This window comes from Simochromis diagramma, unplaced genomic scaffold (genome assembly GCF_900408965.1).
Source record: "Simochromis diagramma unplaced genomic scaffold, fSimDia1.1 OVJJ01000603.1, whole genome shotgun sequence".
In the NCBI taxonomy this organism is placed as follows: Eukaryota; Metazoa; Chordata; class Actinopteri; order Cichliformes; family Cichlidae; genus Simochromis; species Simochromis diagramma.
The window spans coordinates 4,019,454-4,037,979 of record NW_024387414.1 but is presented as its reverse complement, the minus strand read 5'-3'; the positions used below and the strand labels follow the sequence as shown (position 1 = coordinate 4,037,979).

Sequence of the window (18,526 nt, the reverse complement as noted above, 5' to 3'; positions counted from 1 at the left end):
CCAAATCATAGCAGCTGCTTCAGGGTGCTTCATTAAGCAATACATGGAAAAGTTCTGCCACCATGAGTTTATTTCCAAGTATGACCTTCCTTGGAAATTAAGTCATCTTCCAGGAAAGGAGCTTTCATGACAACTCCACCGTTTCAATATATTAGTTATTATTTTCCTGAGAAACGAGTTACGACAAATGGCGTGTACGCAGCCAACAAGGGGTCTGTTTTCAATCAGGTGCTTGTGGATTGTAAACCCACGGAGCTGGTGTTCTTTTATGAGACTGAGAACAGTTAAAAGGGTTTGAGGGTTGGTCAGGTGTTTAAAGAGCCTCTGGGCCCACACAAAACATTAGCTGCGGCAGCAGTTAGATATTAACTGAGTCTTAACCTTTATGAGATTTGTCTTGTAGATGCTAGTATTTAAACTGATCGTGTTATTGGCTGCAGCTCCTCTCTCATTATTTATTATATGGGTATTTTGATATTATTTCATCAGCTTTTCCAGTACTTTTTCACTGTGCAGGTGCTGTGTGTTCAATTGAATTTATTGAATTTATTGAACTTTCAGCAGCAAGTAGGGCTCCATTTCATCCCATCCATTTCAGATCTTCTTTTTTCTGGCGTTGGTTTATACATAGTGCAGCTCTGCAAAGATAAGTAATTACGTGTTTCCATGGGAGAGGCCAGAAAAGGTGTCCAGTGTTGATAGCATTGACTAGTGAAGAGAGCTGCAGATATTATACTGAGTGGGGCAGGGGACATGCAGGCTTTACTTTAAAGAAGCCTCAGTTTCACCTCCAGAAATGTTGCTCTGCTGTTTTGACGTCTGACATTGAACTGAAGCATTAGGGCTCACAGCAGCTGTAGATAGCAAACTTGATCTGGGGTGTTTGCAGAGCTGAAAAAACACACAGATATGAATATTTCTTGCTTGTGGGATCTTTCATTTGCTTTGTAGTCCACACAGCAGACCACTGCACCCCCCCTCCCTCCCCAAGTACTCAGATCAGTCTATGAATAGCTCCTGTCTTGGACTCTTAAGTGTGTGCGACACTGACCAGTCATTACACACTCTGAAATCTGACTGCCTGGACATATGCTACACATGGTCAAGCAGTTATATTTGTACTCTTGGGTTTCATCGCAGACGTTAATGTCTGTCTTCATGGGTTTCATTAACGTCATGAGACATTATTATTCATTGTCCAAAATTAACCAGTTCTTAATGAGCTTCAAAAATAGAAATTACCTGATCAGAGCAAATGCAGACAAAAAGCAATAAATATATATTCATGGTTAGATTTATTCATGTGGTTATATCAAGGTTTGTTGATTTTGAGCTGTAATTATCATTTATTCAAATTTCTCTCTATCACTCCTCCCCAGCTTGGCCTGAAAGTTAATTGCAAGGTTGTAATATTATAATACAGTCGTCTTTATTTCTTCATTTTTAGCCGAGGACAGTGTGGCTTTATGCGTGGAAACATTTGTCTGTCGGTCAGCTTTCGTCCAAATTCAAATCAATTATATGACATTGGTTTTCTCTGCTATTATTCTGCACAGACAAAATTGCTCCCTGAATGAGTAGGAGTAATTCGGAGCACACCAGTTCCACTCTTTTCTCTATGGAGTCCTGTTCATTAAAGGAAAAAAGGTGCTGTCATTCTTCAGGAAAAGTTTCTTTCTTTTGTCCACTTCACAGCAGAAGGTCTCGACATAAAGAGAGCCAGCACACTGAGCAGTTCTCAGTAATGAAACTCCCACACTGAGATCTGCTCTAATATGGTTAATTCGGTAGGAAAGGAGCTGTCCGACCAGACAAACGGTTGAGCATCCAGTTGGATTCAGCCCTGTTCTGTCTCACTCACCAACACATCTCCAGTGTGTTCTGTTCTGTGCCGCGCCGTGCTGTCTGCGAGTGTGTCCTGCATGAAGGACAAAACTAGCAGTGCTTGCCAGAAAGAAGCAGCACCCAGCATTTTACTGTTATAGCATCCAGGACAAGCAGGGCTACTGACTCACCAGTTATGAATGAGTCGAGGGGCTGCTGGTTAAACTCTGTCTGCTGCTTGTTTGCAGTAGATATGAGTGTTCACTAACCAAAGTGTCATGAAGGGTAAAAATATGCATTTTCTTTTTCTTTGTTTTGTGTCACTGACGTGACGAACAAACACCACAGTTCTTTATTAAAGTGCATCTCATGGCAGACTGATCAACAGAGAGACTGCAGTGAGGGAACATGATAAAACCAGCAGAGCAGAGACTGACTATTATTAGCCTGCTAGTGTTCTGCTATTGTTAGTTTATTGTACATTCTGGTCTAATTATCCTGCAGAGCTCAGTTTGCTTGGCATAGAGGACAAAAAAGCAACAGTGTATGTGACCTCAGCTGGGGTGACTGCATGGATGACTTGAGAAAATATTTCTTATTGCGTCTTTTTGCATGTTCTCTGAATAGAATTGTTTTTAAAGCTAAGGATGTGATATGAAGCTCTTCCCCTCCTGCACTCCTGTCATCGATTTACTTCGCAGTCGTTGTATTTCCTTGAGTCTCAGCTAGGAGCGAGTTCTTAAAACTAACTGAAAAGATAAGAAACTAAGCCAAACTTTCGTACTGTGTCCCCTCAGGGCCGCTGGTTCTGGCGTGTGCGTAGGAACAGGGTTCTGGATAACTACCCCATGCCAATCGGTCACTTTTGGAGGGGTCTCCCTGGCGACATTGATGCTGCATATGAGAGACATGATGGCAGGTTCGTCTTCTTTAAAGGTAAGCAGATAATACTGGTGCACATACCGATGGATGCATGCTTCCTATTCTGTAAATGATGACTATGACGACTTGTCTTGCACACTCATGCTGTTACTATTCTTACATGTATTCTCTTTTTGTAAAGGATTTATGTCACCTTGATAGCAAATATGAGAAGTCAAATCTGATTAATTCAGTTTATTGCTTAGTAACTGTAAAGAAAAATGCATATTAGTGGATGTAAGCCTGCAGTTTTCAGCCTCCAACAATCAGTGGAAACAGCGGAGATGACTGATTCGATTTTGGTAAAAAGAGGTCAAAGATCAGGGTCCCTTTGACCGCACATCCATCCCAATCACGAATGTGCTAATGAATGACTGGAGGAATTTATTTATTTATTTAATTTGGCACAACCATTCACTTAGACTCAAGGCTGAACTGATCAGATTGTAGAGGTCAAAGGTTAAGGTCAAAATTCATAATAAAAGAATTCATGCATTGGGCATTTATGACAAAGGCATCCAGGCTTGAGAAAGTAATTCCAGGTTATGCAGTTTAAAAAATAAAAAGATAAAAGTTAGATAAAGAGATAAGCGATGTGAGATAAACACATCTGTATCTAGTGTGTAGGTCCAGGTGTTATCATAAATCAGTCTGTCTTGCTAATGTCAGATTTTTTAAGAGTTGAAATATTCTATTTGTTTCACCTTTATAGATCAGGTATTTACTTTTTCTGGACATATGGACCATAAATATATCTCACATAAACATGTGCATTCTCGTGCATAGAAAACAAAAAAACCCCTCACATCTGGTTTCTTTTTTACAACCCGAGTGCAGTTTCAATCCATTATATGAGCAGTAAAACTGACTGCAGCTTTTTCTATCTTCTACAGATAATGTTGAAGATATCCTTAGTCCCACTTCCTTAAGAAAGCAACAGTACATAATGTGTTCACCATGCTGAGTATTAATCTTTTTTAGAACAGCTCATTATTTTGGCACAGACTCTGAGAGCAGCTTGTCTTTTACAACAGCGAATAAAGTTGAATGAAAAAAGAAGAACTCGGCTGCTTGATTCTGGGTGCTTCGGGCTTTCAGGCAGCTGTTGATAATGAGGAGAATGATGTCATCGGCAAGACTCTGCATGACATTTGGCGAGAAGCCATTAAGCGAAGGAAGAGTGAGACAAAGGAAGAGGAAAGAGGGAGGGAAGAAAGGAAACTGGCAGAGTATAAGATTAAAGGGGACAAGCACAACAATAGGATGCCTATTATGAACACCTGTATTTAAACCCATCGCATCAGTCAATACATTTACTTTCTCTGGTGGTGACTAAAGCAATCACTCATCACTGTTGTGCACAAGTTCTTGCCGACTTGTGAAATAGAGTTTTCAATCATGGGCCAAGAAACAAGCACAGCTTCAGGCCCAACCAGCTGATCTTAAGACAAGCCCACATCAGCTGATACCGTTCAACACCTCCAAGTTCCAAACCTCATATCGCCTGCGCTCTTTATGGTGCATCTGCAAGCCACTTCTCAACCCACCTCAACTCAATCCTAAGTTTTCATGATACTTTGACTCAGTGACATATCTTTGTGATTAATGAGCAATATTATGTGCTACTACTTTGAATTGAAATACTAAAACAGGTTTCACTTAAATTGTGTGTCAATGCTGATGAATTTTGTGGCTCCAGCTAAGACATGTTTTGTTATAAACTCTGGATTATAGTAGTCTCGACTGTTGTAGCTACAAATAATGGCCCAAAAGGATTTTCTTCCTTTGGTGACTTTGGGATCTGAAATGTGGTTTTGAGTAATAGTTATGGCAACTGTTTTAATTCAGACACCAAATATTAACACTGTACATGTTTTTACATTAGCAATAAACTGAACTGTTTTTTGTTTATTATTTTATATCCAAACTAGAAACTAGAAGCACAGAAAAGCCAGCCAACCTGACAAATCAAACTAAAGCACAATGGAGACAGTAAAGAAACCCTGACACACAGTCTAGAGATCTCCACTCATGCAGAAAAATTGCTGTTTCTACCGCTCCACCAGCCCTTCAATCAACCTGTAAGGCTCCTGGGTATATTTTTTCATCACTGCCCAATTTCTACATTCGAGCTCATCGCTGAAGCCAAAACACAAAGTCTTACGATATCCTGCTGTTGTACAAATATCCTGCATCTGTGCATTCTCTGAAATACAGTAATACATGGATGAATTGATGTTTGTATTGTACTGATTTACTGTAGTGCGGTAAAGTAAATCTTTACTGTAAGCCAGTTGCACAGCTGTTGTGTTACCCAGAGGTTTCCCTGCTGCTCCGGTCCAAAACAAGGCCAGCTGTAATAGAAACAACATTGTTCATCCCTGTAGAAAAAGATTTCCAGGGGAAAAAAAGGGATCGGATTTTTATGTCACTGAAGTGCTCTGGCATTGCCTTGAAAAGCTGTGGAGTAAGTCATGGGATTTTACACGAGGGTTGTGCACCGCAGGAACCCTGGGAAGCATTGCGTCAACCTCTTGTTCTATCCAGATGCTGAGTGTAGAGCTTTCTTTTTAAATGAGGAGCAAGGGGCCAGAAGTGGGTGGATGGATGGGCGGGTGAGGGAAAGGCAGAATGAAGCCAAAAGGAGATGTAATGGTGAAACACAGTCCTCCTGTCAGATACTGTGAGAAACAATAAAACGTTCCCTTCAGCAACAAAATGTGCTTTAGCCTGACATGAGACAAGCCACTCCTTGTGCATAATTACAGGCCAAACCCAAACTCTGTAGTCAGGGATGTCGTACTCACTTCTGCTGAGTTTTTTTTTGATTGCTTGCCAATAATCCATTATTGCATTCTTATTATTTACAAGTGTGTGTAAATGCTGGTTTGGTTTGTGGGACTGTTCTTATCCGTAATTGCTAGCAAATTAAACATGTGTGCATGAGCATTCTCGAAGGTTTATGATGTGTGGGTAACCATATATATGTCATATACAATGTGATTGTGTGTGGTAACATTTTCCATATGAGGGTAAGAGTGGATAGGGGAATGCTCCAATGTATACATCAGAAAGCATCACATAAAATTTCTCTCCTCTCCTCAGGAAACAGATTCTGGCTTTTCAGAGAGGCTAACCTGGAACCAGGCTACCCACTTGAGCTAGTCGATTATGGTATAGATATTCCCTACGACCGAATAGATACAGCCATCTGGTGGGAGCCATCCGGCTACACTTACTTCTTTCAAGGAGACAGGTAATATAGCCCTATACTCTGTCTGAGTGACACTGAACTGTGAGTATATTGCATTAAAAGGATATCAGTAGTTTGGTTGCTTTTGGCAAGTTCTTGCAGGGTCACTTGACAAATCAAATGTTTAATCTAAGGAGTGTTAAACACAATAGGGTCATGTTTATCACTGTGTAGCATCTCCTTTGTTTAACAACAGTCCACAAATGTGTGGGAACTGATGTTTACAGACTCAGAGACCACTTGCTGAAATTTTCAGAGAGGACTATCGTCCCACTCTTGTGTGACGTGGGATATGAGCTGCTCAACAGTCCTGGGCCTTCTGTGTTGTACTGTTCGTTTCATGATGTGCCAAACATTTTTAGCTGGTGACTGCAGGCAGCCCAGTTCAACACCCAGACACTTCTACTACAAAACCTCCCTTTGTAAGAGATGCAGTATGCAGTTTAACATTGTCTTCTTGAAATATAGAATTTCTTCCCTTAAAAAACAAAAAAGGGCATCTGGTGGGAACATTTGTTTCTGTAAAACCTGTAGAAAACTTTCAGTGCTAATGATGCCTTTCGATGCCTTTAGAGGCTCTCCTTGTAAACAGTCATGTTACCAATCTGTTGTCCGTTAGCCTAATTAGTTGCTTCACCTGTTTCTTCTTAGTCCTACTTGCATTTCCAGCCCTTCGTTGCTCTCGCTGCATCTTTTTCGAGATATATTAATGTCCTCAAATTCCAAATTAGCTTTTTCATGAAACAGTGAAATGTGTCAATTTAAGAATTTGATACTTTGTGTTCTGTTGTTAATAAAATTAGTGTTTCTGAGCAAATTATTGCATTCTGTTTTTATTGAGGGCAGCAATGTCTTGAAAAACCTAGTGATCAACTTGCACTCGTCCCAGCTACAAAGGTCAACAGCAATTTGTTGATTGGTCCAGCTTTGTTCCAGACTGGAATATCTCACCAGTTAGATGCTAAATTGCTACGACAGCTAGTACAGACCGTCATGCTCCATAAATGATGAATCTTACTCATTTTGGCAGTCCACAGACTTTTCCTCTGTCACTATCATGATATCAGTATCATGATTGTAGTGAATACACTCTCATCCTGGCTGATGTGAGATGGATTTCAGACATTGACTCCCTAGATTTTATGACCAAATACCAGCAGAAATAAAACTGTAAGAACAGCCTTTTTTTCACTCATCTGTTTTTATTCTATATAGAATAAAAATCTACTCCTTTTGGAAATCATGTTTCAGTTACTCAGAAGCCATCCATAAACCTTGTTGTGAGCTGATTGATGTAGGAACTATTTTTAACTGAACTACACCCCGTAACCGTACCACTGTGCAGAAAAGCTCATGTCAAACATACTTTATTTTCACTACCACGAAGGTTATACCATTACCGTTATACCTGAAGGTTTATGTGTACAGAACGCTCACAGCATATTAACTCACAGAACTACAAGTATTCTGTGGAAGCAGTACTGTGATATGCACTCTGTGCAGACCCAGCATGTAGTGTACTGAGAAAGACGTCTGCTCTGTTCTTGTTTAGACAGTTGATAAACAGTATCAACCTTCTCCCGCTTTCTGTCTTCAGGTACTGGCGCTTCAACGAGCAGTCTCGCTCAGCTGACAGAGGCTACCCGAAGTCAATCAGTGTCTGGGGAACGTCAGTGCCCTCTAATCCCAAGGGGGCCTTCCTCAGCGATGATGGAGGTGAGCGGTGTAGTTTCTGTGTATGTGTTTGTGTTTGGAAAGGGGAGAAGAGGGTCTGTGGCAGACTGAGACATGCCTGAAACAAAGAATCAGGGTGTGGTCAGTCATCAGGAGATGGGGGAGGGTGTGGGTGTGATTTTGAACTGACATGTGAAATGCTTCTGGCTTTACTGTGCATTATTGGAGAGGAGTGATTCAGTGTCTTGACTTCTAGGGACGCAAATTTATAGTTTATGAGTTTCATGTAATTTAATTATTTTGAATTCTATTCTTGTCTATTTGAATTATTTTTTGCTCACTATTTGTTTAACTTGGTAGCTGACTTCTATTAAGAGTTGTTGTGCACACTCTTGTTGAGATAATTTATGAAATCACTGATTTCATAAAACGTGCTGTCTTTAGTGGCTGTTCTTCAGTTGAATGGTGTTCAAAAGCAACATCAATTCATAAATAATAGATGAAAACTAGACCAAAACTGCATACTTTTATAGCATACAGTTTGTACTTCCACCTCTTTGTTGATTAAGAGAGTGCGAACAGGGATTCTTCATCTGATTGCCTCATTGAAGTCCCTCAGCTTGTTAGTTTTATTGATTTTAATACTATAATAATCCAAAAAAGGTGATTTTGAGCTTTGCTATGATTGGATTTATTGAACATTCTGGGTGGGGAGTTCTTTTTCTTTGCAGATATGTTAGAAATAAGCAATTATTGGACTGACAATAGCCACTTGAGTAATTTTAATTGCCTCAACTGAACACAGAGAGAATTTATAGTAAAATATTGAAGTTATTAAAGCAACAGTTTGACTTTTTGATAAATATATTAATCTTATTTTTTTTGCCAAGACGCTCAATATAATTTAGATTTTTTTTTAAATGATCATGTTAGCGTAGCTCAGTATAAACCTTCAAATTATGGAGAAACCACCTACTTCTCTCTAATGGGGAACAAATACAGACTGTTATTCTCTCTAAGATGTACAAATATCTTGTTTAATCCTGTACAGCTGTCAGTTATCTGGTAACTCTTTAAAGATCTCTCAAAAACTCTAATTATTCTTTTAGTCATGCTTTAACATTCTTTGTGGGCTCATGTTTTCTGCATTTATATTTCAGCATACACCTACTTCTATAAGGGTTCCAAGTACTGGAAGTTTGACAACCACCGTATGAAAAGCGAACCGGGCTATCCAAAATCCATCCTGAGAGATTTCATGGGCTGCAGTGTGGACCTGGATCCCGACAGAGACACGGACACAGACTCGGGCCGCAAATACCCAGACGTAAGCCGCCCGCCATTTAACCCCGACGCAGGACGTGACGGCGACAAGGGCAAAGACCGGGACGGAACAGATCGCGGGGGAACGGACAAAGACAAAGGCTCAGACGGTGACAAAGATCAAGACTCTCGCGAGGGACGTGAGGAGAAGACCAATGAGGTGGATGTGGTACTGAAGGTGGACGACAGCCAGGAGCGGACCATGAGCATCCTGATGGTAACCATCCCACTGGTCCTGGTGCTGTGCATCCTGGGACTGATCTATGCCATCATCAACACGCTGCAGAGCAAAGGGGCACCACGCCTGCTGGTGCACTGCAAACGCTCACTTCAGGACTGGGTCTGACCCCTGATGTTAGGTCTTTGAACGCTGAACTTGATTTAAACCTTAGATGCCCCCTCCTCCTCTAATCTAGCCCTCTTCCCAGTGATCCATCTGTCTCCAGTCTCTGTGCTCAGTGGCTCCTGCAGCTCTGTGGTAGTAGATCCATGCAAATACTGTAATGATACACACACACAAACTAGACGCGAGCGTAACTTATGTCTTACATTCTCAAACACACACACACACACACCTCTCTAACCTCCTCCTGTCTCCCATGGTGCTCTACAATGCAGTGACTGTAGTCTATTTATATGAGAGAAGTTTGCACATAGTTTTGTTCTTTTTGTTTTGGTTCATTTTATGTGACTTTTTTGTTGTTGTTGTTATTATTACTTCTAAAGCAGGAAGGCCGGTCTATTCTCTCTCACATCTCTGCTCCGCCCTCCTCCTTCCCCTAATCTCCGTAGGGGCTTTTTCCTCGCTAATAACCTGACATCAGTTTATGCTATCTCAGTTGCCACAAAAGGAAGAAATTCAATTCAAAGCATTAAAAAGATTTGTAGACAGACCACAGTGCTTCAAGTGGGGTCCAGAAGGGTTCTTTCCTTCCTCTCATCAGCTCCGTGTTTCTTGTCTTTCCTTTTCTCTGCAGGAGAATCTGTGAAGAGGTTTTTTGGGACCTGCAACGAGCTCAGATATTATTCTCTTTGACTCTTGTTGATGGTGATTAGGGTGTGATTGTAAGTCTGAAGGTTAATTCAGAGTTCAGATTGTTAGTCAGAGGAGGGCAGGTTTGTTTTTAAACCATTAAATCTTATTGTTGCAGTCTCTCCTATTTATGTTAATAATAACTCTGTATTCACTGTGAGATCTGAGAAGGTTACATGTATATCAGTCAAACAGGGTTTAAACAAACAAGATAATAAAGCCAGAGCTGTGCGGCTATTACATACTTTTAATTTCTTGTAACCTTCTGGTGAACATATTATTTATTTAGACAATGCAAAGTAGTGAAAAAAGACATTTTGTTAGGTATATGATACAGTAGCCTAAGACTGACAATTGGCTGTTTAACTTCATTGACAAACAAATCGATGCACTCTGCAGACACCCAGTGTTGCTCTGTCTATGTCTATATCCACTTTTGTCTCCGGAAAAGATTTAGTTTTCCAGTCCGGCAGCTATAAAAGCTTTTAAGCTTTTCAACCGCACTCATGTTTTTTATGCCAGTAGACAGAATTAACTAGCAACACAGTCACATAATTCTATAATCAACAGAGAGAGCGGTCAACTGGTTTTCTGTCCATAAATTAAGATTGCCTTAAGATAAACAGAATATTAACTTCCACAGTGTTTTATGTTACTGTCACGTTCTCTGTGATTGTCTCACTGAGGTTTCAGGCCATTATGTAGTCATTTTGATATCAGCCCGTATACTTTTATGATTACATTACAATATACAACATAACAGATAGAAACACTGGCACTGCAAATAAATTAACCCTTTAAGGTCAGATGACTAATGCCTTCCATATCTTGTGTTCACACTGATGGACAGTAGGTCTGCCTTCTTTCTTTCCCTTATTTGGAAGCTTGTCTTGTTAAAGACCTCTCTGGCTGAAAGGATAAATAGACTATAAAGGGGACCTCTTCCTTTAGTTCTCAACTGTGGGGCTAATTCTCAGAGATCCTCTTTTATGTCAAAAATAAGACCTGTCCTTTGTGCCGTGAAGGAGACGGACTAATAGTTAATGAACAAAGTCAGCTCACTGTGAAATAACACAGGAGGGAGAGCATCTGGGTGTGCGAGAGACATAAAAGGGGGAAACTAAGGCTGTTACAGAGCATTCACGGAGTGCAGCTCGTCTACCATGCAGTACATAATGCATCTTTTACTGCTAGTATTTTTTAAAGAGACTTCTGGGATGATATGCAGTCTTACTGTAAGCACCAGGGTGGGCTCAGGCCATGAGGGCTTATGTGAACACAGACTAATCCTCCTCATCAAATAACAGCAGGTGTGCGCAAATGCCGTTAACCTCTAAACTAAACTTTGACCTTACTGAGTCAAAACAGTCGGCTTTCGTTTCATCTCTCAAGAAGGCATGCACAGAAAATTGCCTCTTTATTACACGGAGTTCTCAGTCTTTGTCAGTGCATTCAGACACACACTGGAAAATTGGTGTAAAACGGCGACTACGCTGATAAAGAGTCATGAAAGGCTAAAACCAGGTGTGGTGACCTTTTAAAGTCAACATTTTTCTTAATGGCAGCAATTTATCTCATCGTGATGAGTTTATGCCTGAAGATAGGGCATAAAATGAGTGTGTGAGTGAAAGTGTTTAGAGGTTTGATTTCAGACATAAATTGGAGGAAGGTTTATCTGAGGTAGCATTTAGAGCTAAGCTGCCACTCTGACCTGGGGGGTGGGGGGTTGGCTCAGCTCACCCAGCTCAGGTTACACAAATGGGGAGGGTATCGAGAGTCTGAATTTCTTGCAGCTGAGAAAAGGAAAGGGGGAAGGAGGACTGAGGGAACACGCCTGACCTCGGCTCCCTGAGCTTGCAAAGTTTAGATCTCAGGAATAAGGAAGGGTGGGAAGAAGGAGGAGACAAAGAGAAGAGGGAAAGAGAGTTGGCAACAACCCATGTGACCCAGATTCCCTTGCAAGTTCAGCAGCAGTGCTGGCCAAAGAGGAAACTTTCGCTTACAGTAGGTGACAGGCCTCGTTTAAGAAAGCTTGTCAAAGTGTTTCACTTGTAGTTTTGTATAAGCACATGCATGCTTTAGAGCCTCCTTATTGGCAGCATTCTTACTTATTTTCCATGGATCCAGTGCTCATGTCAGTGCAGGTGCAAAGCCATTTCTGCCTCGGTGCCTTTTAATAAAGCCCACATTTCCACAGGTGAAGAATCAAATATTCTAAAAGATTTTGAATAGTAGTTGGGGTCATTTCTGTGTTGCGGATATTATGGCAGACAGTCATGGGAGAATTTTTCTGTAGAGCATTGTCATATCCAAAACAATGTTTGGTGCCAGCTTTTTGCAGTTCTTGTCATTTTTTGGCTGAAATACATTAAACTTCTAAACTGGACACCAGCACTCTGTCCATGGACAAAAGTGTAAGTGCATTGGCCTAACCTGATACTGCTGTTCTGCTAGGCCTCCCACTAAGAGAAGATAGGGCAAAGTGAGACACCTAAGTAGTCAGACCTGAAGTTAACAGGATACCCATACTGAAAGGAGGAAAAGGAAGAGCAAACTCAGCCGTCACCAGAAGTCTGGAGATTGATCTGAGGCAGGTCGATAGCAGTTGCCAGGAAACGGTGTCCCGTGTCCATCCCTCATCTCCTCATCATGAAGCTTTTGTGGGGAAGGAGGGATTGGCGGACGCAGCTAATCAGCTTTAAAAGCACTCCCTCCCCCTCTCCTCTACTGTCCTGCTCTTCCATTTGGTCCTTCAGGCACATCAATGAGCGTTCAGACAGCCCAGCGTCTGGACAGGCTCAGAAAGTGCCTACTCATTGCGCTAGACACCCAGTTGTTTATGGAGTTCTTCTTTATTAAGCCTCCTATTCTCCTCTATAACCTCCAAACAGAGAGCCCACAGGGAGTTAACCACTTCAAAGCTAAAGTAACCACTTCAAAAGTCTGAAAGAGAGGTCCAGTGCACCTGAGTTTGCCTCACGCAGAAACAGTTTTGGTGATTCAGCAGTTTGAGCGATTTTCTGTGAGGGAACACTGGCGGGTTTAATACAGTTTATTTGTCTCAGGACACCAAGCAGAAGAGAAGTATTGAAAGGTTAGGAAAGAGATCTGTCAGGGCTGATTGATGCCTGTTTGTGTGCATGTAGAGGTGTTGAGTTAATCAGCCTTCCTCTCTATAAGCTAGGCCTGTGTTCTGACTGTAAATCTCCCACACGCCACGTCTCTCTACGCTCGGCCCAGCCCTCAAAGCCCGAGGGGATCGTAATAAAAACAATGGCCTTCTCTCTCACTCTCTTTGTCCTCCCCCTATTTTCTGTCTCTCTAATACATACACACTAACACATTATTTTAAGCTTGCTGGTAGATCCACCTACTTGTTCAGCAACTTTTAACACGATTTGCTTTGATTTTTGTTGATGTCACATTCAGATTCAAAGCTTGCAAAAGCTGAAGTTCATTTTGAAGTGCATACCCTTAATGCAAATTTTAGGTAAGGTTAGGATATGCTGATCTCAGTCTGAGCTTTCATCTCTCTCAGGATGTGTTTCTGTAAAGACTGCACGTTAAGCATTTCTCATTCAACCCTGATGTTTTGTTCTTTTTAATGAACATCTGTTAAAATCTCCACAATCGGTCTGAAGCCAGGTTGTATTGTAGCCGTGTCTTCTCTCTCCACACAGTGTGCTTTTTAGCTTGCAGCTTCCCACTGTCACAGTGTATCTCTGCACTGCCTAATCACTGCAAGCTTCAAAAAGTCGTTGCATCAGCCCTGTGCAAAACCCAAACTCTAAGAGGAAAAACAGATTAATAAATAACGAACTAAAAAAGATTAAAACAAAATCTGTTGGACTTGACAGACTGTTTTCCTGTTTCAGTTTGTCTTGGGTTAACTTTGTGGCTTACAGTGACCCCAGCCAAGGGGATTGTGGGTTGTCCAGATGCTTCTCTCTTTTCCCAGAGTGCATCTCAGCTTGCTCTCTGAGCCCATCTACTCTGAAACCACTCATCTGAAATCACCACTCGGCAAACCCGACCGCTCAGCTCGGGAATGAAACAAAAACAGCACCTGACAAATGACTTTCAGCATCCGTCTGCAGCGGATCAGCTCTCGTCGTGCTTCAAACAGACACTGAAACTGTTGAGTAACTTAGGAAAACTGTTTCCATCCACTAACTGCAGCTACTGTAGAGAAGAGTATATTTTGAAGGATTCAGTCACTTCTGTGCTGACCATCGATAATGAACCATGGCATCTCACAGCATCTCTTTTCATTACTGCCGGAGTAATGTTTCAGTGATTTTCTGAAAAAAAGAAAGAAAAAAAAAACAAACAGAAAAAAAAAACCCTTCAACCCTGTGTGGGACTAGATGGAAAAAAAAAACCTCTGTTTGTCTTTGATCATTTGTCTTATTTTGATTTGATTTGTGCATATTTTTCTCTCCAAACTTGATTTGTTTCTGTTAATAACATTCCAATTATTTTAATTTTGGGGGGTTTGGTTGTGTTTTTATTTTCTTTAGAAAATGTAAGATTTTATACATTTGTGTTGTGTGTTCACCTCTAGTAGAGTGTGTTAACAAGCCATGCTGGACATGTACACATTAAAATTTTCCTCTGAAAATATACAAATTTGTGTCTTTGTTCTGTTTGTGTAGTGACTGCAGCAGCACAACCTACAATCCTGCACAACTGCATACAGTACACACACCCTCTACTTTCTTCCTGCGGTGAGGTCACTGTCCATAGGGCCTTGCTTCCTGTCTCACACGGGACAGGCAGCACAACGGCCTTATGGACCCAGGGAGGGGAGGATGAGAGAGGGGAGGGGGGCATGGCAGATTGCCAGGAAACCATGTGAGCAAGAAGGAAGTTAGCAAGCAGTTTTTAGAGGCCTTATGAAGCCGCACAGGCAATGTTGTCATCACACAGAGAGGAAATTTCATTGTTCAAAGCACCACAACACAAACAGCAGAACTGCAGCCTGACAGCAAACTTTAATGAGATATTTCTGTGCAAGCAAGTTGTCTGCAAGACTAAATAAAGTGACACCTACTCTCATTCATGCAGGTGTAATTGCCCCAAATTCTTGCTACACTCAGAAAATAAAGCACCTTATTGTACCTTTAGGGTTACAAAAGTTTGCCACAGAAGCGGTACTCCCTAAAGGACTGCCATTGTACCTAATGGCAACTTCCAGAGCTGAAAAATAAAACCAACTGTCAAAATCTGCAGTTTCTGGCATTTGACTTGAGTCAGTCCCCACAGACTAAAACACCCAACTAAACTGTATCAAATAGCAAGTTTACGGCCTGTTACAAAGAACATTTTTGACCTGTATGGATAGTTTCCCACTTTATATCAAATGTGCTATCAACCTTTTGCTATCAACAGTACATTCAATGATGATTAACTTCTTTGTAACTGCTTTAATTAGCAGGTGTGCCAAAACAACGAGCTGTACAATAACTTATTGACTATTTGATGGCCCGTTGGGAGTTTTTTAAAGGGGAGGTTTGTACTTCAGACAGGGCTGGACCGGGACAAAAGATCAGCCCGGGCATTTTGACTAGAGACCGGCCCACCAGGTATTGGGTGGCTGTAGCTCAGGTGGCAGAGCAGGTCAGCCACTAATCAGAAGGTCGGTGGTTCGATCCCAGGCTGCCTCCTGGCTGCATGCCAAATATCCTTGGGCAAGATACTAACCCCATGTTTACCTGCTGGTGGTGGTCAGAGGGCCCGATGGCGCCAGTGTCCGGCAGCCTCGCCTCTGTCAGTGCGCCCCAGGGCAGCTGTGGCTACAACGTAGCTGTGGGTGTGATGAATGACTGAATGTAGTGTGAAGCGCTTTGGGGTCCTTAGGGACTAGAAAAGCGCTATATAAATACAGGCCATTAAAGCCATAAAGCCTTTTAATGAAAACAAATGCTGTTGTGACAGTGATGTACAGTCTTGTTGGTATATGTATGATTTCTATACATTTTACATCAGATAAAAACTTTGGTTTTAAGATTCAGATAATTATTTATTAAAAGCTAGACATTTTAAATGAGAAAAAGAAAGAAAAGTATTTATTTGTGCCCCCCTTTTCCCTACCTGGCCCCCTGGCAAAACTTTGCTAGACCCGCCCCTGCACAGTTACCAGCTGTCAGCTACATAAAAAAAGGATCCTGGTGTTATTTGTCTCTCAGAAACAGTTCATAACTTCCCTTCAACTCATTCATGTCACCTAAAAGGTAAACCTGTTTCTCCCTCACCTGTTCAGCTCTGATGATTCAGTAAGGACATCTCCTGGTTTCATCTTCATGTTTCCCTCTCATCACATATCCAAACCGATATCATGACCAGCAGCTTTACAGCTGTGGCTCCAGCAAACATCAGCTGATACTAGAAATTAATATTAAAAAAATTCTAACAACAGCTGACCAAGTTTAAACATGCTGCTGTTGTTTAGCGCGACATCCGCTGGTTTCCTCTTTCTGGCGCAAAGTGGGCGATAAACAAACAAGAGAGAAAAGCCGATCAGCTGATCATTGATCAGTTTCATGATTGAAGTAGCAACAGGAGAGAGAGGGGGAGAGAATGAGAGAAGAAGAGGCAGCTGTGCAGCGTAAACACAAAGAATAACTCCAGCTTTGTGTCTTTTTCATTCTACCTGCAGTTCGGGACAAACTGTGTTCCTTTTCAGCTCAATACAAAACGCATAATATTTTCTCTGAGTATGGACATTCCTTTTTTACCGGACGGTTGGCAACTCTACTAACTAACCTAATGAATCAAGTTCACTATCAGTAACATCATAGCACCCAGTAAAAAGTCAGCACAACGAAAATAAACTCCACCTAAACTTGGTTTATATCTGACCCAGACAGACTGCAGGTCATAACTTCTTACCTGAAGTTCAGTTCACCTGATACTCGGACTGGCAGCCACCTCGGGTCTCTGCTCCTCCTGCCTCCCCTTTCCCTCATGCAGCTCCGCCATATCCACCACCAAACAACTGAGTTATTTTTACATTTTACACATGGACCAGCATCTGGCCAATCCACCACCTTTCGTTGTTTATGCTGTTAGAAAAAAAAAAAGAAGAAGAAAAAAAAGACAAAGGCCCATAAAAACGAAAAATCCCCATCGGCCCACCAGGAAATTGCCCGGTATGCCCGATGGCCAGTCCAGCTATGTTCGTACCCTTAACATGACATACTATTTTAACTCTTGTAGTTTGTACTTCTAACAAACTACAAGTGTACAAACCTTTTTGTCATAATTTTGTACCTTAATGTACAAAAAAAGAGAACCTACTAAAACAGGTAAATATTTATTCATTCAAACACGAATGAAGCGGAACTGTCATGGTCCTGGGTCGGTGACCCAGCGCTTTAAGTTTATTATTATCATTTTCTAGTTTATTATTATGATGATTATTATTGTTTGAGTTCTCTTCGGTCTGCCTCTGAGTCTGCGTCTGTATCTCTGTCTGTCTATGGTGTCACCCCGTCTGTTTGTGAATCTGTCTGTTCAGTTCAGCGTCTTGTCTGGTTCCCTGTGTCTGAGTTTCCTGTTTTATTGTGAAGGTCTGTGTCTTATGTGAGTGTGCTCAGTTTACTACTCCCTTGTCTCGTCAGTTCTGATTTCTCCCAGCTGTGCTCTCCTTCTGTGTCTCATTCCCCTCGTTACTTCCCATTGTATTTAAACCCTGTGTTTCTCTGAGTCAGTGTCGTGTTGTGCCTCATGCTGTGTGGATCTCCCTGTGAGTTTTAGTTTGTTGTTTCCCAGTTTAGTTTGTATGTTTTTTCCTGCCAGCAAATAAAGCTGTGATTTTGAGTTCATCCCCTGAGTCTGAGTCCTGCACTTTGAGTCCTCATCTCCTGCCTGCCACACAGCGTTTCATGACAGGAACTGAAATGGGACACTCTTCTCAATTAAAGTTTTATTTATCTCACATCTGTACATAAGAATTTAACCTGACCAATCGACATATTTGCTGTGCTAATTTCTGCACCATTGTGCTTCCAGCATACACAATAGAGCTTACAGTATGCATGAATAAACAAGAAAGCTATAAATTCTAAAAATCGAAGAGTAAATTTGAAATTTTACTAAATTTCTTTTTGGATTTGAAGTTTCTTTAGTTATTTTATCCTAAAATATTGAAGACGTGTCACGGTTGACGCTGGCCAACCGTGGGGGTGTGAGGAAGGAGGACCCAAATGCTGGACTCTTTAATGAAGACAGTGCGTTTATTTACAGTGAAGTAAATAACCAGCACACAATAAATCCCCGTAGCTCCCTAGACTCCCGTGTCGTGTCTCACTCAAACGTCCGTGCTTGTGCTCTCTGCTCCCATGTTTCCGCACACCCCGTGCGTGCTGTCCTCTTCTGCTCCACGCTCCTCCTGCAGGGAAACAACAAAGGCAGCCGTCAAACACAACTCCCGCGGGTGGACTGGGCTGGGCTGGGCTGGGGTGGGGTGGACTGGACTGGACTGGACTGGACTGGAC

General features: G+C 41.6%; 1 protein-coding gene across 1 annotated transcript in view; it reads left to right on the top strand.

The window, feature by feature from the left end:
* The window catches only part of mmp15b (matrix metallopeptidase 15b), a 32,573-nt gene extending 18,163 nt beyond the window's left edge, over nucleotides 1-14,410 (top strand). Inside the window, exons 7-10 of the mRNA XM_040012141.1 lie at nucleotides 2,622-2,760; nucleotides 5,851-6,001; nucleotides 7,596-7,714; nucleotides 8,833-14,410. Of these exons, the coding sequence (XP_039868075.1) occupies nucleotides 2,622-2,760; nucleotides 5,851-6,001; nucleotides 7,596-7,714; nucleotides 8,833-9,341 (918 nt within the window). The 3' untranslated portion in view covers nucleotides 9,342-14,410. The remainder of the gene's footprint in view (nucleotides 1-2,621; nucleotides 2,761-5,850; nucleotides 6,002-7,595; nucleotides 7,715-8,832) is intronic.
* Nucleotides 14,411-18,526: the final 4,116 nt, after the last annotated feature.